Source organism: Artemia sp. Qi Xiang Cuo, chromosome 1 (genome assembly GCF_049724085.1).
Source record: "Artemia sp. Qi Xiang Cuo chromosome 1, ASM4972408v1, whole genome shotgun sequence".
Classification (NCBI taxonomy): domain Eukaryota; kingdom Metazoa; phylum Arthropoda; class Branchiopoda; order Anostraca; family Artemiidae; genus Artemia; species Artemia sp. Qi Xiang Cuo.
The window spans coordinates 55,906,315-55,929,453 of NC_142794.1; the positions used below are offsets into that span (position 1 = coordinate 55,906,315).

Consider the following 23,139-nt stretch of genomic DNA (forward strand, 5'->3'; position numbering starts at 1 on the left):
AAATTTTTATAATAAAGATCGAACTCTTCCCTATACTAACTTGCATACGCAACTTCACTATAGTTAAGATTACAGTATTTATATTATACATCATTATAAATTATAAAAGGTTCAAATGTTCGAAGATTATAGAGTTTTCCCACACCGGGAATCGAACCCGAGCCTGTTAAGTGAAAGTTAACTATCCTAGCCGCTAGACCATATGGAACCATAAAGAAGTATGATTTAAGAGCCATATGCATATTATTATTTCACCATACCAATTATAATAAGGCCAAAACAAAATCGCCGACTTGCAACCTTACTTTTGACACATTAGTTAAATCTTCATCAGGCTTAAAAAATGTTTTGCTAGTCCGGGTTGCACCGGTAGCTAGCAACCTAGTAAGAGACAATCACGTCCAATGTTAAGAAATATAAAAACCCATAGTTCCTAAAAAAGGAGTCAGATCAAAACAAAAAGTACACCATTAGAACCGCCTTGTCCGAAACCCCTGTATAGTAAAATTTATGTCCATTGGCTTGAACAGCAAGGGAAATATATTGGCTTGAAAATCAAGAAAAGTGGCAGCTACTACAACATTCTTCCTAAACGGGATATTTTTTTCTTTTTTTCTTTTTTTCTTTATTTCCAGAGATAGCTTGGCACTGGAACATCGTAGAGGGTTGTTCAATAGCTCATTTTAAAGGAAATTAATTGGGTTAAAAAACTTTTGTAACTAAAATAAATTATTTCTAAAAGAGAATAAATTTTTCCACCAAAAACTGCATTTTCGATGTCTTTTCACACTGCAGTATTTTCAAAGATATTTGATTTTTGTACATAAATCATATTACGTTAAAAGACGATCATTATATTTTACATGAAAGAACGAACCTTAGCCCATAGTAGCGGAAATAAGAATATCTAGGTTGCAGTGGTAGCTAGCAACCTATTACATAATCCAGGTTTAAGTGGTAGCTAGCTACCTAGTAAGAAACTCCAAATTAAAAGATGATCATTAGAAGAACAAACAATTTCTTATATTGGACTTAGCTAGCTGCCTGATTCCTTGAGGTTCGTCTCTTACTATTCCAAAGAAGAAAAAGCCGTAGGCTTTTTCCTGTTTGTAATAATACATTAAAAGCATAATAAAGAACGACCTCTTGCCTTTATTAATTTATATTAAAGCTATTATATTTAGCTAAGAGGTAGGAAAACTGAGTTTCTTTTTTAAATTGTAAATTTAAGAGAAACTACTTTAAATTCAATATATTTTACATTAAAAGACGATCACTGAAATAACAAACCATTCCATACATTGGACTTAGTTAGCTACTTGATTGTTTGAGTTTAGTCTCTTACTATTTAAAAGAAGAAAAAGCCGTAGGTTTTTTCCTGTTTGTATAGCCGAGTTAAAAACTCGGCCAATCTGCCTCTCATAACTATATATGTGAATTTGGGTCGCAGCAGTAGCTACAACCCAAAGGTTAAAACCTTTGGGTTTTTAACCTTTGGTTAAACCTAAGGTTAAAAGTTAACCTAAGGTTAAAAGTTAACCTTAGGTTAGACGATAAAAGTTAAAGACGATCACGTCCAATGTTAAGAATCCTAAAAAAGGAGTCAGATCAAAAAAAAGTACACCAATAGAACCGCCTTGTCCGAAACCCCTGTATAGGAAACTTTCTGTCCCTTGGCTTGAACAGAAAGGGAAATATATTGGCTTGAAAATCAAGAAAAGTGGCAGCTACTACAACATTCTTCCTAAACGGGATATTTTTTTCTTTTTTTCTGTTTCCAGAGAGAGCTTGGCACTGGAACATCGTAGAGGGTTGTTCAATAGCTCATTTTAAAGGAAATTAATTGGGTTAAAAACCTTTTGTAACTAAAATAAATTATTTCTAAAAGAGAATAAATTTTTCCACCAAAAACTGCATTTTCGATGTCTTTTCACACTGCAGTCTTTCAAACATAATCCTATACCAGCGGTACGATTTGAACCCACGCCTCCGAAGAGACTGGTGGCTAACACCAGTGCCTTGGACCACTCGGCCAGGTTGCCTCTCATAAATAATATATATGTGAATCCGGGTTGCAGCAGTAGCTAGCAATCTAGTAAGAGACGATCATTATAATAAAGAACGACCTCTTGCCTTTATTAATTTATATTAAAGCTATTATATTTAGCTAAGAGGTAGGAAAACTGAGTTTCTTTTTTAAATTGTAAATTTAAGACAAACTACTTTAAATTCAATATATTTTACATTAAAAGACGATCACTGAAATAACAAACCATTCCATACATTGGACTTAGTTAGCTACTTGATTGTTTGAGTTTAGTCTCTTACTATTTAAAAGAAGCCGAGTTTGTAAGCCGAGTTAGTGTATAGCCGAGTTAAAAACTCGGCCAATCTGCCTCTCATAACTATATATGTGAATTTGGGTTTCAGCAGTAGCTGCAACCCAAAGGTTAAAACCTTTGGGTTTTTAACCTTTGGTTAAACCTAAGGTTAAAAGTTAACCTAAGGTTAAAAGTTAACCTAAGGTTAAAAACCTTTGGTTTTTAACCTTACAAAAGGTTAAAAACCTTTTGTAATTAAAATAAATTAAAAATGGCTCATTTTAAAGGTAATTAATTGGGTTAAAAATCTATAGTAACTAAAATAAATTATTTCTAAAAGATTACAATAAAGAACGAACTTAAGCCTATACTATCTGAAATGTTTATGATAAATATTATCCGGGTTGCAGCGGTAGCTTGCAACCTGGGAAGCAACGATCACGTCCAATATTGAGAATCCGGTTGAAGCGGTAGCTAGCAACCTAGTAAATAATGGGTAGATACTGTGGTAACAAAAGCTATAATGAAAAAATTAAAACCTCTGCAAGGCTGTACCAAAGAACGCATAAAGACAAATTGAAAAATTAAATTCAGAAGTCAAAGAAGATGCCAAAAATACAGGCTGATCTTCGTAAATTGAGAAACATTTTACGAATGTTTTACCAGGATTACGAAAAGCATTCAAAATTACAGATTAAAATTCTTTTTGAAAGAGCGGCTGTTGAAACAGATGCTACGGAGGATTTGCTAGACACAAATCCGGGTTGCAGCGGTAGCTAGCAACCTAGTAAGAGACGATCACGTCCAATGTTAAGAAATATAAAAACCCATAGTTCCTAAAAAAGGAGTCAGATCAAAACAAAAAGTACACCATTAGAACCGCCTTGTCCGAAACCCCTGTATAGGAAACTTTCTGTCCCTTGGCTTGAACAGAAAGGGAAATATATTGGCTTGAAAATCAAGAAAAGTGGCAGCTACTACAACATTCTTCCTAAACGGGATATTTTTTTCTTTTTTTTTTCTTTGTTTCCAGAGATAGCTTGGCACTGGAACATCGTAGAGGGTTGTTCAATAGCTCATTTTAAAGGAAATTAATTGGGTTAAAAACCTTTTGTAACTAAAATAAATTATTTCTAAAAGAGAATAAATTTTTCCACCAAAAACTGCATTTTCGATGTCTTTTCACACTGCAGTCTTTCAAACATAATCGTATACCAGCGGTAAGATTTGAACCCACGCCTCCGAAGAGACTGGTGGTTAACACCAGTGCCTTGGACCACTCGGCCAGGTTGCCTCTCATAAATAATATATATGTGAATCCGGGTTGCAGCAGTAGCTAGCAATCTAGTAAGAGACGATCAGTCCAATGCTAAGAAATATAACAAAACTCCTAAAAATAGAGTCAGATCAAAACAAAAGTGCATCATTAGAATTTTATAATAAAGAACGAACACTAGCTCATACAAATTGAAATAATAATTAATTGTAATCCGGGTTGCAGCTTACACAAACGCATACTCATACAAACTTGGGGGGTTGCTAGCTACTGCTGCAAATCAGATCTTTTCTTATATTTAAAGTTCTACCCATAAAATCACATGACAAGTATTAAAAACCTAACAAAAAAAACAATTCTAAATTTTCATTTATATTTCTATTTTTAATTAAATTTTTTTAAATTAATGTTCAGACACCAAGAAGATTTTTGAAGTTTACACAGTAACTTTAGCGATTCTGAACTGAAAGCTAAAACAAAAAAAAATTGAAATTCCTCTCTATGGAAATATAGCAAAACGTTATAGAGATACGCACTTTAGGAGTAACTCTAGCAAAAGCACCATAAAAATTTTTGCACTTTACACAATAACTTTAGTGATTCTGAACTGAAAACTCAAACAAAAAAAAATTGAAATTCCTCTCTACGGAAATATAGCACAACGTTATAGAGATATCCACTTTAGGAGTTGAGCCAAAAAGTTTGGTTCCAGTTGAAAATTATAACTTTCCTTAGCAGATAAATTCCTAAAAAATAGCTTCACTGTTAGTATTTTAGTATTAGTTTAGAATATTATTTCTCAGGTACAACCAATTGGTCACTTAAAACTGCTTTAACGATGTCTAAATGGAATAAAATCCGGGTTGCAGCGGTAGCTAGCAACCTAGTAAGAGACGATCACTTTTTCCAATGTTAAGAAATATAAAAACCCCTAACTCCTAAAAAAAGAGTCAGATAAAAACAAAAAGTACACCATTAGAACCGCCTTTTCCGAAACCCCTGTATAGTAAACTTTCTGTTATTTGGTTTGATCCGGGTTGCAGCGGTAGCTAGCAACCTAGTAAGAGACGATCACGTCCAATGTTAAGAAATATAAAACCCCCCAACTCCTAAAAAAAGAGTCAGATCAAAACAAAAAGTACACCATTACAACCGCCTTGTCCGAATCCTCTATAAAGGAAACTTACCGCCCTTTGGCTTGAATAACAAAGAAAATATATTAGCTTGAAAATCAAGAAAATAGACTTTTACCACGTTATTCTCCACAAACGGGATATTTTTTTCTTTCCACTTTTTTTTTCTGCTCAGCTAGCTGGGCACTGGAAAATCATAGAGATTTGTATAATAGTTCATTTTAAAGGCAATTGCAACATCTAGTCACTTTTGTAATTAAAAATAAAATAATTTTTAAAGTAGAATCAATTTTGTAAAAAAAATTGCATTTTTGATGTATTTTCATACTGCAGTCTTTTCAAAGATATTTGAATTTTGAAGCAATAAAACAGTTCATGGTAATGAACTCTATAGTAATAATAGCTACTTGTCTCAATAGTAACCGAGATTCCTGGAACCAAAATTTTCTTTTTTGGCTTAATCGCTAAAATTATTATGTAAACTGCAAAAGTATTTATGATGCCTAATCAGTAATAGTAATTTTTTAATTTAAACAACAAAAATACATGAACATTCTAAAATTAGTTTTGCTTTTTGTCTCCTGGAAGAAAAATGTATTTCATCTCAGTTCAAATTTATTATTGTATCCTGGAACCAAACTTTTTTTGGTTTGTAACCCGTAAAGTACATCCGGGTTGCAGCGGTAGCTAGCAACCTAGTAAGAGACGATCATTACATTAAAGAACGATCATTGAAATAACAAACCATTGCATACATTGGACTTAATTAGCTACTTGATTGTTTGAGGTTCGTCTCTTACTATTTCAAAGAAGAAAAAGCCGTAGGCTTTTTCCTGTTTGTAATTACAGTAAAGAACGATCGCTCATGCATAGTAACTGATATATGGTGGTTCCAGAGGTAGTTACTTGTGGTTCGTCTCTTACTATTTCAAAGAAGAAAAAGCCATAGGCTTTTTCCTGTTCGTAATTTACAATAAAGAACGACACCTAGTCCATGTTAACTGAAACATAGAAAGCGATTATGTGATTTCCATCAGTATCATGGCCTTAGAGATGGCCGAAACCTAGAAAAGAACAAACCATTACAGTAAAGAACATTTCATGTTAAAAATTCAACCTCCAATCCTGAACCCTTCAGGATCCCAGCACACTCAAGATCAATGTAGGACGCTCCCACGACAGGTCTTATCAGGGGAATGAGGCAACGAAAAGATATCGTCAAATCATCAATCTGTTTTCTAATAAATACATTCACTCGGCTAGGTCAGCTTATCTTGTGGGATAATGCCTCCTTGACAGGAGACATTTTCCCACCCAGAAGTTGTTATATATAACATTTAATATTCATTATAGTGGGCAATAACAACGTAACTAAAAAGGGCATGTATTAAAAAATTTGCGTTAGAAGATACATAATTTTAAAACGAAGTTTCTAATAGTAAATTTGGGGCAAATACTTTTGCGACTGAGAAAAATCCTAAATTATTTGGGATAAGTGAACTCTTTATTACCTCAAAAATGGCTTTTTAGTACCTAAAAGGTAATTACGTAGAAACGTATTTTACACAAACTATGTATTAGTTTGAGCTAACCGAGCCGAGTGGATAGCATGCTTGACTAATTCTACGTCCTTTGGGATGAGAAGGCTCCCATCATATTGGATTAGAGCACCAAAGTACTTCAACTCTTTTACCTCTTCTAGTAAATCAAATCCACGTCTGAGCAGTGTTTACAGTAAAGAACGATCTCGTCCAATGTTAAGAAATATAAAAACCCATAGTTGCTAAAAAAAAAAAGAGTTAGATAAAAACAAAAAGTACACCATGAGAACCGCCTAGTCCGAAACCCCTGTATAGGAAACATTCTGTCCCTTGGCTTGAACAGCAAGGGAAATATATTGGCTTGAAAATCAAGAAAAGTGGCAGCTACTACAACATTCTGCCTAAACGGCATGTTTTTTTTGTTTTTTCTTCCTTGTTTTCCACAGATAGCCTGGCACTAGAACATCGTAGAGAGTTGTTCAATGGCTCATTTTAAAGGAAATCAATGGCGTTAAAAACATTTTGTAATTGAAACAAATTATTTTTAAAATATAATCAGTTTTTTGAGAAAAACTGCATATTTCATATCGAAGACTGATCAATCACGTCATAAACGTATACCAGCTGTAGGATTTGAATCCGCGCCTTCGAAGAGAATGGTGACAACACCACCGCCTTGGACCACTCGGCCACACTGCCTCTCATAAATATATATAAGAATCCGGGTTGCAAGCCACGGCCCAATTTATATTTTTAAAAAAACAATAGTTCTAAATTCACCGGGTAAGAAAATAGCAAGTGGAGAACATGTATACACCATTCCCGCCTGCTTATACATTTTTACTCACAGTCTATCAATGGGTATTATGCCAAAATTTAAAAGAAATGTCGTTATGTGGTATTTTATACTTGGGGTGTGTGGGAATCCCTTATGGTTTTTTTCTCGATACCAATTTCTCTATTTTCTGGGGAGTGCTTTTAATCGGTGCTTCAATAAGGTTTTACAATTTTTGTACCACAGATGATCGATCTGTTTTGTGTTAAAAACGCTGAAACTTACAAAACTATTGCGCAAAGTGCCTTAGAATTCGGATCTATTTCCTTTGGTGTTATTTTTTTTTTTGCAAAATATATCCCTAGTACATTTTATTTGTTTCTTACTGTTGTGCAAATTTGCTTATCTCTTCTCCATTGTATAGTCTTCGGATTAGTCGAAAAACCAATTTGGGTTTGTGATCGCAACTGCTCAGGGAAAGTTGAGAAAAAGGTTAAAGAAGGCCATTATTTTTTTATGGGGGTGAAATATGAAGACAGAAGAGATTATCCGAACAAAATGAAATAACTAAGAAGAAAATTTGAACAAAAAACGGTTTTAATTGTATTTTTAGTGATATCAGCATTTTAGAGGAGGACTTTTAAATTCTTTCAGAAATATTGTTCAACATCAATCGTTACCACAGCGTAATTTGAACTCAAATCCTTGTTAGCTGAAAGACGAGTCCGTTTCCACATGACCGTGGTAACTTCTAATATAAATATACCATTCAGTTTATGGTGTCTATGATTTCTAACAACGATTGCTACTAAGCTTCATACTTTTGGTTTTCAATTTAATGGTATTGAAATTGTTGTAATCCGTTTTCAAAATATATAAAAATATTTCTGAAATTACCAATTTTTTGCTCTTTAAGCAATTTAATGTACTTCTCCATATTTGAAAATTTTCAATTTTTCCTCATTAGTGTGACAAGTTTGACAACGTCATTACAATACTCAGTTATATAAAAATGATGTAACTCACATTAATATTTTCATCTTGAAATAAAGGCTCTAAACGAATTTTCTCAAAGTTCTGACCTATCTAAATAGAAATAGCAAAAACCCTAAAAAGTTTGGGTTTCTCTATTTTTCGTCAACGGAATGCTGAACTATTTAGAAATCTAACCCAAGGCTAAATTAGAAAGACAATAGATGAATTTGTCAGCAAAGACTTTACTCGCAAACTTACCGGCCTTTGGCTTGAATAACAAAGAAAATATATTGGCTTGAAAATCAAGAAAATTGACTTTAACCACGATATTCTCCACAAACGGCATCTTTATTTCTTTCCGCTTTTTCTTTATCCTCAACTAGCTGGGCACTTGAAAATCATAGAGAGCTGTATAATAGCTCATTTTAAAGGAAATCGCTACATCTAGTGCCTTTAGTAATTAAAAATAAAATAGTTTTTAAAGTACAATCAATTTTTTCAAAAATCCGGGTTGCAGCGGTAGCTAGCAACCTAGTAAGAGACGATCACGTCCAATGTTAAGAAATATAAAAACCCATAACTCCTAAAAAAGGAGTCAGATCAAAACAAAATGGACACCATTGGAACCACCTTGTCCGAAACCCCTTTATAGGGAACTTTCTATTCCTTGGCTTGAACAGCAAGGGAAATATATTGGCTTGAAAATCAAGAAAATTGACTTTAACCACGTTATTCTCCCCGAACGGGATATTTTTTTCTTTTTTCTTTTTTTGTATCCAGAGATAGCTTGGCACTGGAACATCGTAGAGGTTTGTTCAATAGCTCATTTTAAAGGAAATTAATTGGGTTAAAAACCTTTTGTAACTAAAATAAATTATTTCTAAAAGTGAATAAATTTTTCCACCAAAAACTGTATTTTTGATGCAGTGACGTCATAATTACTATATAAGAAACGTCAAAACTGTAAATGGTCTCATTCATGAATACATAATGGTTAGATCAAAGCAAGCTACATGCAAGTTAAAAAATCAGTACTACAAAAAAAACAGAGATAGTAATCCAGGTTGCAGCGGCAGTTACAATAAAGAACGACACCTAGCCCATGTTAAAAGAAACATAACTAGGGATTATGTAATTTCCATCAGTATCATGGCTGCAGAGGTGTCTGAAACCTAGTAAAGAACAAACCATTACAAAAAGAAAATTTCATGTTAAAGATTGATCATTGATGCCATAATCATAGTTTCTAGCCAGGTTGTCTCTTACTATTCCAAAGAAGAAAAAGCCGTAGGCTTTTTCCTGTTTGTAATCATCCGGGTTGCAGTATAATAAAGAATGATAAGATGCCTATGGTTTATACATAAAAGATCGATACTTTAAATGGGAGTTCTGTAAGTACTTTATGATGACGTCAGTTGCATACATAAAGGACGGTCATAAACGTTGCAAGTCAAGAGCATTACATTAAAAAACGATCACTGAAATAACAAACCATTCCATACATTGGACTTAGTTAGCTACTTGTTTACAGTAAAGAACGATCGCTCATGCATAGTAACTGATATATGGTGGTTCCAAGGGTAGTTACTTGTGGTTCGTCTCTTACTATTTCAAAGAAGAAAAAGCCGTAGGCTTTTTCCTGTTTGTAATGAATTAGCATAAAACAAATTCCAGGTTGTAACTGACTTCATCCTGGTTGTTATAGTAAAGAACGAGCTCTTGCCCTTAGTTACCAACTATGTCATGTCAAATTAGCTAATTAATTTCATCTAATTTTGTTCAAATCTAGTAAGAGACGATCACGTCCAATGTTAGGAAATTTAATAACCCATAACTCCTAAAAATAGAGTCAGGTCAAAACAAAAAGTAAACCATTAGAACCACCTTCTACAAAACCCATATATAGGAAACTTTCTGTCCCTTGGCTTGAACAGCAAGGGATTTATTTTGGCCTGAAAATCAAGAAAAGTGGCAGCTGCTACAGCAATCTGCCCAAACGGCATCTTTTTTTCCTCTTTTTCTTTTTTTTCCACAGATAGCTTGGCAATGGAACATTGCAGAGTTTTTCAATGGCTCATTTTAAAGGAAATTAATGGGGTTAAAATCCTTTTGTAATTAAAACAAATTATTTCAAAAATAGAATTAATTTTTTTTACAAAAAACTGCATATTTCATGTAAAAAAATCAAGCAATAACGTCATAATCGTAGGTTGTAGCCAGGTCGTCTCTTAATATTTCAATTAAGAAAAAGCCATAGGCTTTTTCCTGTTTGTAATTTCACAACAAACAAAGAACATTTATATTAGAGAACGGCCAGCTTAAGTTCATCACATTTTATGTCTTTCTGTTAATTAATAAGAGATGACTTTGTAATACAACGCAATTTCTGACAAAAACCTGCATCTTCATTTGCAAGGGGGTAACACACCTATCTTTTGACAAGGGAATTATATCACATAACATGAATATAATATCATATAACCTGAGAATATAATATCACATAACATGATATCATAAAGATTATATAAGACATACATCCTTTGAAATTTGCCCTGCTTGGCAACATGGGACCGGGTTCAATTCCCACCGCAGCAATGTTGAGTGACAAGCTTGCTACTTGTCCCTGTAAAAAAGATTATCCTGTGGGTTGCAGCGGTAGCTAGCAACCTAGTAAGAGACGATCACGTCCAATGTTAAGAAATACAATAACCCATAGCTCCTAAAAATAGAATCAGATCAGAATAAAAAGTACACAATTAGAACCGCCTTGTCTGAAACCCCTTTATAGAAAAATTTCTGTCCCTTGGCTTGAACAACAAGGGAAATATATTGGCTTGAAAATCTAGAAAAGTGGTAGCTATTACAGCATTCTGCCTAAACAGCCTCCTTTTTTCTTTATTTTCTTCCACAGATAGCTTGGCACTGGAACATCGCAGAGAGTTGTTCAATGACTCTTTTTAAATGACATTAATGGGGTTGAAAACCTTTTGTAATTAAACCCAATAGTTTTTAAAATAGAATTAATTTTTCTAAGAAAAACTGCACATTTCATATTAAAGATTGATCAATGACGTCATAAGCATAGGTTGTAGCCAGGTCGTCTCTTGCTATTCCAATTAAGAAAAAACTATAGGCTTTTTCTGTTTGTAATTTCATATCAAACATTTTCAGAAATTACATTAAAAGACGATCATTAGAAGAACAAACCATTGCATACATTGGACTTAGCTGTAGTAATAAAGGGAAATGCGTGTGTTACTCGTACTAAAGACTACATCTTAAAAACACAGACAGTGTGAATAAAAGGTTACATAAAGGACCGATATAGTTAATCATAAATGTTATTTTTCAATTAGGTTTTTTTTTAATAAGTATCCATTATTATGTAAAATGCAGTAATTTTTGGGGGGTTTTACATAAAGGATTTAATAAGAATCAATGAGTTTTATTAATAACAATGGTCTTTAAATTAATTATGTAAAATGCAGCATTGACAAGGCACATCGTACCTTTTTCGCGTTGGAAACAACATCTTAGCTTCAAACGGGTAAACTGAGCAGACGAAATTGTCACCAACGCAGCACAAAGTACAATAAAACATAGTTGAAGAGTTTGCTCCGAGGTTCGTATGTTTATATATATTCGCAATGGTAGATTAATATACACTGTAAACCCCAAATTCTTAAGACAGTTTGACATAGCTGCACTATTCTGAAGTGCAGCGGCGATAAATCCGACTAAAGATGTTTTGGAGTAACAGATCTAGTGGAGTCATTAGGTAGAAAGCAAACTATTTGTAAAGCTTCTGCATACAACATAAAATTGCACTAAAATAGCGTCATAACAAAACACATAACTAAAGTCATCATGTAATTAAATTGTTTTTTTACTTTTTCGATTGTTGAATAGAACTTTGCAAGTTGTTTTGCCATCTCGAATGCAAACTATAGCATTCGAATCTAAAAAGGAACTACAAATTGATAATAAGATCTCTAGAGACGCGATTAGATCATTTAAAATAGCTATGGATCATAGACAGTGAACATCGTGAAACATTAAATATTCAAAAGAGTTGGTATCGTAAGGCAATATGATGTCATCGAATAAATTCTTGGTTTTGAAATTTTTTCCGGATTGGATATTTACCCCTATTAGCTACTACTGAAATTTTAAATGCATAAAAATTTTCACTTCATTAAGATTTATTTTTATGTAATTCTTAATACTATTATAAGAATTAAAAGATGTAATTTATCATGCAAGTTTGTCCTACGAAACTGGGTTCATTTACTATTTAAAACAATTTCAAAAGAAATATTAGAAATGACTACAAGACCTGCAATTGGTATTGATTTAGGAACTACTTACTCCTGCGTCGGTGTCTTTCATCATGGTAAAGTTGAAATCATTGCCAATGATCAAGGTAATCGAACAACACCATCTTATGTGTCATTTACAGATACTGAACGTCTTATTGGAGATGCTGCTAAAAATCAAGGAACCATGAACCCTTTAAACACAGTCTTTGATGCCAAAAGATTAATCGGTAGAAAATTTGAAGATTCTTCAGTTTAATCAGATATGAAACATTGGCCTTTCAGGGTAGTCAATAAAGATGGCAAGCCGAGAATTCAAGTTGAATTCTAAGGCAAGGCAGAAACATTCATGCCCGAGCAGATCTCTTCAATGATTCTTAGTAAGATGAAGGAAATCGCCGAGGCTTATATTGGAGAACCAGTGAGTGACGCTGTTGTCACTGTACCTGCATATTTTAACGATGCCCAAATACAAGCTACTAAGGATGCTGGTGTCATCGCAAACTTTAATATTCTTCGTATCATTAATGAGCCGACCGCCGCTGCATTTGCCTACGGCATAGATAAGAAACACGATTCTGAAAAAAATGTGCTCATTTTTGATCTTGGTGGTGGTACTTTTGACGTGAGCATTCTTGTGATCGAAGATGGAATCTTTGAAGTAAAATCAACGGCAGGGGATACACATTTGGGTGGAGAAGATTTTGATAACAGACTAGTGAGCCACTTCGTCAAAGAGTTTATAAGAAAGTATAAAGTGGATCTTTCAACTAATGCAAGATCACTTAAAAGACTTAGGACCACATGTGAAAAAGCGAAAAGAACCTTGTCAGCCTCTACCGAAGCTAAAATTGAAATAGACTCTCTGCATGAAGGCATTGATTTTTATACCTCCATTACACGTGCTCTATTTGAAGAACTCTGTGCTGATTTGTTTAGAAGGACAATGGAGCCAGTTGAAAAATCTCTCAGGGATGCTAAACTAGACAAAGGAAGCATCCATGAAATTGTTCTTGTTGGAGGCTCAACTCGTATTCCACGTGTGCAAAAACTTCTACAAGACTTTTTTAACGGAAAACAACTCAATAATTCAATCAATCCTGATGAAGCAGTAGCCTACGGTGCTGCTGTTCAGGCTGCCATTCTTAATGGTGACAAGTCCAAAGTAATTCAGGATCTCCTTTTGTTGGACGTTGCACCTCTTTCTCTTGGTATTGAAACAGCTGGAGGAGTTATGACTTCATTGATAAAAAGGAATACAGCCATTCCTACGAAGCAAACTCAGATTTTTACTACTTATTCGGACAATCAGCCTGGAGTTTTGATTAAGGTTTATGAAGGAGAACGAGCCATGACAAAAGATAATAATCTTCTCGGAGAATTTGAGCTCTCTGGAATTCCACCAGCCCCTCGAGGTGTACCTCAGATCGAAGTGTCATTCGATATTGATGCTAACGGAATTTTAAATGTTGCCGCTGTTGAAAAATCCATGGGTAAATCAAGTAAGATCACGATCACTAATGACAAAGATCGTTTATCTAGGGATGAAATTGAGCGAATGGTCAATGATGCTGAGCGTTATCGTGCCGATGATGAGAAACAAAGGGATAAAATCTCTGCTAAGAATTCCCTTGAATCCTATTGTTTCAATTTAAAACAGATTATAGAAGGTGAAGATTTAAAAAACATGATTAGTGAAGATGACCGAAACACAGTCATAAGTACCTGTAATGAGACTATTAAATGGCTGGATGACAATCAGTTGGCTGAGAAAGAAGAATATGAAGACAAGCGAAAAGGAACTGAAAATATATGCCAGCCTATAATAACAAAACTTTATCAAGGGGTTGAAAGTACGTCTGGAGAAATGTCTGACCGACCTCAAGAATCTGGTGGACCAATTATAGAAGAAATAGATTGCCTCCCCCCAGAAAATTTCACCTTTGCTGAAAACTTCCCATTGTAAAATTCTCCATAGCCAGAGCATAGTGGGAGATTTTGTTTTAATTATCCTGCAAATTTCTGCGAGCAACTTCGAATCGCAAAAATAAGATAAAGTTGGCGGCTTTTGGGACATCCTAAATATTCTTTTTCGCATTCCTTTGTGGGTTGTCTTGCAGAATAAGCCGATTTGGTAGGCGGATGACTAAAAAAACTGCTGAAACTCAACAAAAACAATTTAAAGGAATTGGATCAAGTTTTGACATACTAAGTGAAATTGTAATAATATTATACTACCTGAAATAGAGCCAAATAAATTAATGGTAAGCTTATTCAGCTTATTGGCTTGATGAATTGATTTTTTTTTTATTATCAAATATTATTCTAAAAGCTTTTCAATGAACGCACTTGTTATGTCGCAATTATTTTAATAAAAGGAAATAAAAAACCTAAGAAAAACGATTAAAGCTAAAATGGACATTTTCGGTCCTGGATAATTCGGAGTTGTCGTTACCCCAAGCCCCACAAAACCAAATTTTCAGTAGCCCTATGGCCAACTAAAAACTTGCTAGAATACAACAAATACAGTCAATTCGTAATTACAGATGTTTCATTATTCTTCCTTCTTTTAAATATTTAAAAATTACTCTTCCATTTAGACTAAAACTTGTGAAAATATGTTATGTTTAAATAATCCACTAAAACACATTTTTCATCTCTTCTATCCAGGACAGATTAGTTCATTTTTAGCTATAAAAGCATGGTTACTACTGTCAGGTAGAGATCCTCATTTCATGAAATAAAACAAGTGCTTTAATGGGTATATCGTGTTTTTGATTTTTCGTCAAATTTTAGCTAAAGTCTAGTCCAGGGGCCAGGTCCTAAAAATATGACACTTCCATGATCCGTTTGTTATGCGCGATCTGAAAGCACTTTCTGGTCCTTGGCCCTTAAAAATAACCTGAAAGATTAAAAAGTACTATCTAGCGAGTCTCGTTTGCAATCCATTAAGTTTTGTTCATTTTGAATAATTTTGAATAACCGAGAAAAAGCACAAAGAAGTTGAAGGAATTAGAAAAAAGTAATCATAAATTTTGAAACTAGTCCTTATTTAGCATGATGGCACATGACTCAAACGTTTTTCTTACTAAAATCCTGTGCCGGAGCTTCGTAAGGCTTTCTTGTTTCACCTGCTAAAAAGGTTTTTTACATTAAAGAACGAACCCCTGTCCATTGTAACTGACAATACAACAAATTATAAATGGATAATCATGCAACTATATAAATTTTTATAGTAAGGAACGAACTCTTGCCCTTAGTAACGTATGTATTGTCAAATTGGCTAATCAATTTTTTCAGATTATGTTTTAAAAACAATTACCACACCAGGATTCGAACCCGAGCTAATCGAATGAAAGCCAACTATCCAAAGCCACTAGACCATATAGGATATATTTTCAAAGCTAATTGATTGTTTTATTATCTCTTATATTTACATAGAAGAATGAGAATTAGTCCTTTGTAACTGAAGAATTATATCAAACAGTTTGAGATAAAGAATAAAATAAGATTATAATTTAAGACTCAAACAAGTAATTTGTTTGCTTTGGTATAAAGTACTGGCATCAGTGTTACCAACACCTCGAAGCAAAATGTACCACAAATTGCATGAAAAATGTACCAAAGACAAAAAAAATGTACCATATCCCAAATTTTTTTTCCGCGTGTTTCGCGAAGCGGAACACGCGGATCGTCGGTGACGTAAAGTACTATCTATGAAAATTTTGCATAAAACATTTTCATTCGCTTTCTTTCTCCATTTTTTTGTTTTTCTTTCTCTTCTAATACAGTACATTACTCTTGACAGCACTTGAAGAAATTGTTCGTAATAACATATATTGCAACAGAAACATTGTACTATAGGCCAACAAAAATCATTGTTTTTCGGTCATTTACGACCATTTATAAACTTGGCAAACTTTAGCAAACTTTTTCAAACTCAAAACGAGCAGAAATTTACATGAGTAGGGCTCAAAACCCTTATGGCTTCCCAAGGCCAGAACATTACTGCCCTTTACTGCACTTTATAACTTGCACTTTACTGAAAAAATATAAATGTTTAATTTAATAAATCAAATAATATTAACATTTTGATTACTAAATATCAGTATATGTATATTGAACTGACAATCCACATTCATTGGTATTTTTTTCAGTAAAGTATAAATTATGTTCTGGCCTGGGAAGGCACAGGGGTTTTGAGCCCTACTCATGTTAATTTCTGCTCGTTTTGAGTTTGACTCGGTTATTTATTGTAATTTCTGTTCGTTTTGGGTTTCATTCATTTATCGGTGCTGATTGAAGTTCTTTACTCTTCTTTGAAAAACTTATTTTGTTGAAAAAGTCTTAAAAATTAATTTCTGTACGTTTTATATTGACATAGTCTTTTCAGAGAAAAAGAAAAATACCGCTGAGATGCCTTTTTGGTGATTAGCATTAACGCAGTTCATTTTGATTTAATCTTAAGGCAAAATTTATTTTTTGAACATAAAAGGCAAATGGGGGGGTGGGGGTGGGAAGGGGATTAGTTGCCCTCTAATCACTTTCCACTATTAAAAAGGGCATTAGCCATTACAATTTCCAACCGAATGAGCCTTTTTCTAAGTTTCTATGACAACTCCTTCGATACGAAGTGCCCTGGTCTAAAGAAAAAAAATACATTGTGCCCTGGTCTAAAGAAAAAAAACAAAACAAATAATACATTTTGCCAACATCATTCTGATTTAATCCTAAGGCAAAATGTAGTTTTTAAACATAATTGGTAAAGGGGAGGGTGGACATGGGAGGGGGATTGGTTGCCCTCCAATAACTTTCTACTATTAAAAAGGACATTAGCCATTGCAATTTTCAATCGAATGAGCTCTTTTCCAAGTTTCTATTACAACTCCTTCGATACGAAGTGCCCTGGTCTAAAGAAAAAAAAAATACATTGTGCCAACATCGTTCTTTACTTAGGCAGCGCGATTGCGCGGTCTGTGATAATTTCTGTTCGTTTTAAGTTTCAATGTTGCTCATTACTTTCAGTTGAAAAAAAGTGTTTTTTTTATTTAATCAATGATGCAGGTACAGCCAAGTATTTACATGAGACTTCAATTTGCATAAATAGGACACATTTCCTGTTGCAGAATCTGAGTCATCAAATGCAGACTGAAACCATTGACAAGAAATCGTTCAGGCCGCGCATGTAAATTTTGCTGTATGCTGTATCTTTTCAAAGATATTTTATTATTAAAGGAAGTCCACTTTCTAAAAACGATATGTAGTAAGCTTGAAACTTTTGGTTTTCTCTTTTAGGGTATTTGAATTGTTGTAATCCCTTGTTAAAATATATACAAATATATTTGCAATTACCAGTTTTTGCTCTTTACGCAATTTTATGTCTTTTCATATTTTAGTCTATTCAAATATACTTGATTATTACCGCAAGTCCGATTTCTAACAACGAACGCTACTAAGCTTCAAACTTTTTGTTTTCCTTTTTAAGCTTTTTGAATTGTTGAAATTCCTTGTCAAAATATATGCAAATGTTTTTGCATTACCAGTTTTTTGCTCTTTAAGCAATTTAATATAAACTTCTACATACATGAAAATCTTCAATTTTTCCACATAAGTGTGACAAGTGTGAGGTCATTATCATACTGATGTGTATAAAAATTACGTCACGCACATAGTTTTACCCCCTAAAATTAAGGCTCTTAACGAATTCTCAAACTTCTGACCTATCTAGATCGTTTTTTTTGCCAAAATATCCCAAGATGTCAATTTTCCCGAAAAAATATGAAGCCGTTTTCGAGAAAAAATACATACATAAATACACAATTATTACTCGTTTATAAAGATAGTATTAATATATATATATATATATATATATATATATATATATATATATATATATATATATATATATATATATATATATATATATATATATATATATATATATATATATATATATATATATATATATATATATATATATATATATATATATATATATATATATATTACCCTGCCTGGGTTACGAAAATTAGTACACAGTTTGTAGAAAATACCTTACTTGTATTCTTCCAAAAGGTCACAATAGAACCACAAAAATATATATATCCCCGAATGGGGTCAAAACCCTTGACTAAAAAATAATAATAATCTTTACAGCACTGTCCGTAGGGGTGGACCGTCACTTGGCCCAGCCAATCAGCTACATGCCCATTCCAACCAAATTTTACCTCTTAGATTTATCTTTCAATGATTCTCAAACCAGGAAGTACGAAAATAGAACTTAGTTCAAAGCTTACATATTGCAAAACCACTATCGCTTAACAACGGAATTTAACCTGTCTTTTGAAATTATACTATAAGCAAATGTAATTAAGAAAACGAATCTGAAAGGAAAAGAAACAGGGGTTGGAACCCCAACACCTCCCCCCGTAAGATAAATGACCGCCCACGCGCTACCTTGGTCCACCCTTGCAAACATAAACACTTAACTTCAACTTTCCAAAATCCATTTGCCTTCTCTCTTCCACCGCTTGGCTCTGGATCGGTCGTCCTCGACACGTCTCTACTGTAGGACCACCATGGTCTACAACATTTTGTATCCGCCTTAAATTTCGAAAGTTGAAGTCTTTAAGATTCGTAGATAATGACTGTGCGCAGCACAATTCAAAACAACAAATTTTCTCGCTCTCACGAATTTACATTTGAGAGAAGCAGAGAATCAGTTTCTGGCACATGTGAGGATGCCAGTCATCGTGAAAGATTTGGCTGCACTAGCCTCTTAATTTTCATCTGTGGAAACAACCCCACATCTCAATCAAAAAGTGAATTGCCCCTTGGCATAATTTCAAATAATCTAAGGCAGAAAATGCAAAGGCCTGTGACAACGATAGGGGTACAGGGAAATGAAGTAAAATTTTGAGCGAACCATGAATCGCTTTTCTCAGGGTCCCATCCCCTGAAATAATCGAATGAATAATGCTCGGCGATGAGGGAGGAAAATAATATTGAAGACCGGAAAGACAAGGCTTCAGTGAAGGGATCACAACTTGTCCGCCAGTTGTGCATTGAGGAAAAGGGCTATCTTTCACGTCTTCTCGCAGGGAATCTTCCCCAGGGGATTCCTCCCCCTCATAAAGGAACAAACCCTCTTTTGAATTGATCAGACCAATATTGGATTCCTTCCCAAATTTTTCCAATCCGACTCGACATTCCATATCTCCCAACTTTATCCCCAACCCGTTGTAGGTCATTCATCTCTACTTTGTAACCATCTTTTTTTATTCCCCATGGGTCTTTGACCTCTTTTCCCCCTTATTATCTATGTTTTCAAGGCACAGCCGATCCAACATTTTAGTTTTTTCTCGATTATTTATGTTTTCAAGGCACGGCCCATCCAATATTTTTTTTTTTTTGCCACTGCAGGCTGAATTTCTAAATTTTTTCTCTTTTTTGCATTCGTCTTTTCATCTCTAATTTTCTCAATTCTCTCAGTCGCGCAAAATAACAAATCATCGTTAAATCTGATTTGGACTCTAGTGTCCACCATCTTTGACTGCATAACTTCATTGTAGCTCCGTTTAATATCTCTTTTCTCTCTTTTAGTCTTCTTTATTCTTACCGCCAAAACAAATAGTTCGTTATCAAATGGGAATTGAACTCTGACATTTAGTTTTTTATATTCTACTAAAATTTCTCGAACTTTCCGAGGAAAATCGCGTACAATAAATCTCGTCTCCTTATTCTCTATTGCAATCAGCGCTTCGTTTTGGAAAATTTTTTTTTGCGTCTCGCACTCGTTAAAAGCGTTCTCAAGTTTTCTATTTTCTGGAAATTTGGATTTCCGATTTCTGATATCTCCAAAGTGTCCTCCTAGTAAAACATCCACTGCTAGCATAGGTACTAAGCCTAGTTTTATTGTTTTTCTTTGGACCGTACCGTCCTTCTCCGCAATTTCTATTCTTACCCAAGCAGACGGTAATTGGTGCTTATCTCCATAATAATATACTGTTGCAATATTATTTTTATGGTCTATTTCCGTCTTTTTAATTAGGTCCATTTGCAAAAGAGTTTGCTCACTCCCTGGGTCAATTACCATTTCGGTTAATTTTCCGTTTAATTTTCCTTCTATTTTATGTGATTTCACAAACTGCTCAATATTTCCTTGATTATGTGCTATAGCCCAATTCGTTCTTTTATAGGTTTACTTTCTCATCTTTATTATGGCAATTTTTAGAAAAAGGCTCCGAGAAATTAATTTTTACCAGATTATCATCATTTTGAGTATCAAGCATTTCTTTTTCCCGATAGGGCGGCACAGCCTCCCAATTTATTTTATGGGCCGGTTCACCTCCGCCCGCAGTTAACGGAGTTGTATATTTTCTCGTAAAAGTGTTTAATGTTTGGTAATTTTCATTTTCTCGCGATTGATTCTTAGACAAATTATTATCTGACAGCCTAGACGTTAGTTGTGATAAAATCTCACTTTTTGGAATTAGACCTATTCTGGTTCTTTTAAACTCTTGGTGATGTCTTTCTTCTTTCTCTCTAGCTATTTTATTATTTTCATTTTTTCGTTCTCTGGTTATTCTGTCGGCCTCTTCCTTTTGTTCTCTGGCTATTCTATCAGCCTCTTTCTTTTGTTCTCTGTGTATCCTCTCCTTCTCTCTATCTTGTCTATCCTTCTCTCATTCTTGTCTATCTTTATCTCTTTTTCGTCTATCTTTCTCACTTTCCTGTCTATCTTCTTCAGTTTTGTCCATACGGACCTGATGAAGCATTTCATTTGCTTGACTATCTCTTTCTATTTGATCTATCTCATCCTGTAATTTTTTCATATATTCTCGGTGCTTTCTTTCGTCCACCTCTCTGGCTATCCTCTCTTTTTCCATGAAATTTAATATACGTTGTTCATATCTTTCTCCCTTTCTTTTCTATCTCTCTCTTTTCATTATATGGGCTTCACTCACCCTTTTCGGTCTTGAGTTAATCTCATCTCTGTCCGACATAATTTCAAAATTCCGTTAACTTCAAATTACAAATTCTTTTATCCATATAACTTCCGGTCTTTCGCAAAAAATTGTTTTGACACGCAGCAATTTTAGCCTTATATTTTTGAATACTAATTAGTTGCGCGATATATTGATTCGTAAATTTTTCAATTATGATCTCACAAGGCACAGCCCATAATAGATCTTCATAATTGTATTAATTGATTCAGTATTTCTTTCTTTTCTCTTTATATGTAACCACAATAGGCTACTATCACTATGTAGGCTAACTCAACTAATCTCTTCGAAACCGCAGAATTCTTTTACTATCAATCCTGTTAATAGTTCCTGCTCTTGCTGCCACCAATGTTCGTAGTGCTAGCTACCGCTGGCACCAATGTTCGTGGTGTTTAGTTACCAGTGTTATACCAGTAGGCCACAACACCACTGGCTTGGTAATATACGGGTGTCACCACTTATTGGAGGGAAAAGCCCCGGCCTCAAATTATAATTCTATGCCCGCGTTTACCAAACCGGTTCTGGAAATCTCGGGCTTGGTACTACCCGATTAACAGTATACCCTGTCCCAGGGTATGGTAATGCGGTCGAGTGATCAAATAGCCACTTTCTAAAGTCAAATGCACCCGCCCTTGGGTTACGACCAGAAAATCTCTAACTCTCTCCTTGGAGGTAACCACCCTCCCTGTCAGAATAACAATGACGGCACCTCGTAGCTCTGTTCCTACCCTGCCTGTGCTGCGGTAGTTAGTACACAGTTTGTAGAAAATACCTTACTTGTATTCTTGCAAAAGGTCACAATAGTACCACAAAAATATATATATCCCCGAATGGGGTCAAAACGCAGACTAAAACATAATAAAAATCTTAACTGCACTTTCCGTAATGATGGACCGTCACTGGGTCCAGCCAATCAACTACATCCCCATTCAAACCCAATTTTACCTCTTAGATTTATCTTTCAATGACTCCCAAACCAGGAAGTATGAAAATAGAACTTAGTTCAAAGCTTACATATTGCAAAACCACTATCGCTTAGTAACGGAATTTAACCTGTCTTTTGAAATTATACTATAAGCAAATGTAATTAAGAAAAAGAAAACAGGTCATTTATCTGAAAGGAAAAGAAACAGGGGTTGGAACCCCAACACCTCCCCCCGTAAGATAAATGACCGCCCACGTGCTACCTTGGTCCACCCTTACAAACATAAACACTTAACTTCAACTTTACATAATCCATTTGCCTTCTCTCTTCCACCGCTTGGCTCTGGATCGGTCGTCCTCGACACGTCCCTACTGTAGGACCACCATGGTCTACATTGTATAGTATCCGCCTTAAATTTTGAAAGTTGAAGTCTTCAAGATTCGTAGATAATGACTGTGCGCAGCACAATTCATAACAACAAATTTTCTCGCTCTCACGAATTTACATTTGAGAGAAGCAGAGAATCAGTTTCTGGGACATATGATGATGCCAACCATCGTGAAAATTTGGCTGCACTAGCCTCTTAATTTTCATCTGTGGAAACAACCCCACATCTCTAGCAAAAGTAAATTACCCCTTGGCATAATTTCAAATAATCTAAGGCTGAAAATGGACAGGCCTGTGACAACGATAGGGGCACAGGGAAATGAATCAAAATTTTGAGTAAACCACGATTCACCTTTCTCTGTGTCTCATCCTCTAAAATAGTCGAATGAATAATGCTTGGCAATGAGGGATGAAAATAATATTGAAGACTGGAAAGACAAGGCTTCAGTGAAGGGATCACAACTTGTCCGCCAGCTGTGCATTGA

At 34.5% G+C, this 23,139-nt stretch overlaps 2 protein-coding genes across 2 annotated transcripts in view; both read left to right on the plus strand.

Moving 5' to 3' along the window:
• Positions 1 to 23,139, plus strand: part of BORCS6 (BLOC-1 related complex subunit 6) — a 150,198-nt gene that overhangs the window by 73,350 nt on the left and 53,709 nt on the right. The window lies entirely within an intron of this gene.
• Positions 12,345 to 14,303, plus strand: LOC148956502 (heat shock 70 kDa protein cognate 4-like). Its single transcript, XM_089097668.1, has one exon. The coding sequence runs from the start codon at positions 12,687 to 12,689 to the stop codon at positions 14,301 to 14,303; it is 1,617 nt and encodes a 538-aa protein (XP_088953794.1). The 5' UTR covers positions 12,345 to 12,686.

Excerpts from the sequence above, each read along its gene's own strand:
- LOC148956502 (XM_089097668.1), top strand. The coding sequence starts at position 12,687 with ATGCCCGAGCAGATCTCTTCAATGATTCTTAGTAAGATGAAGGAAATC.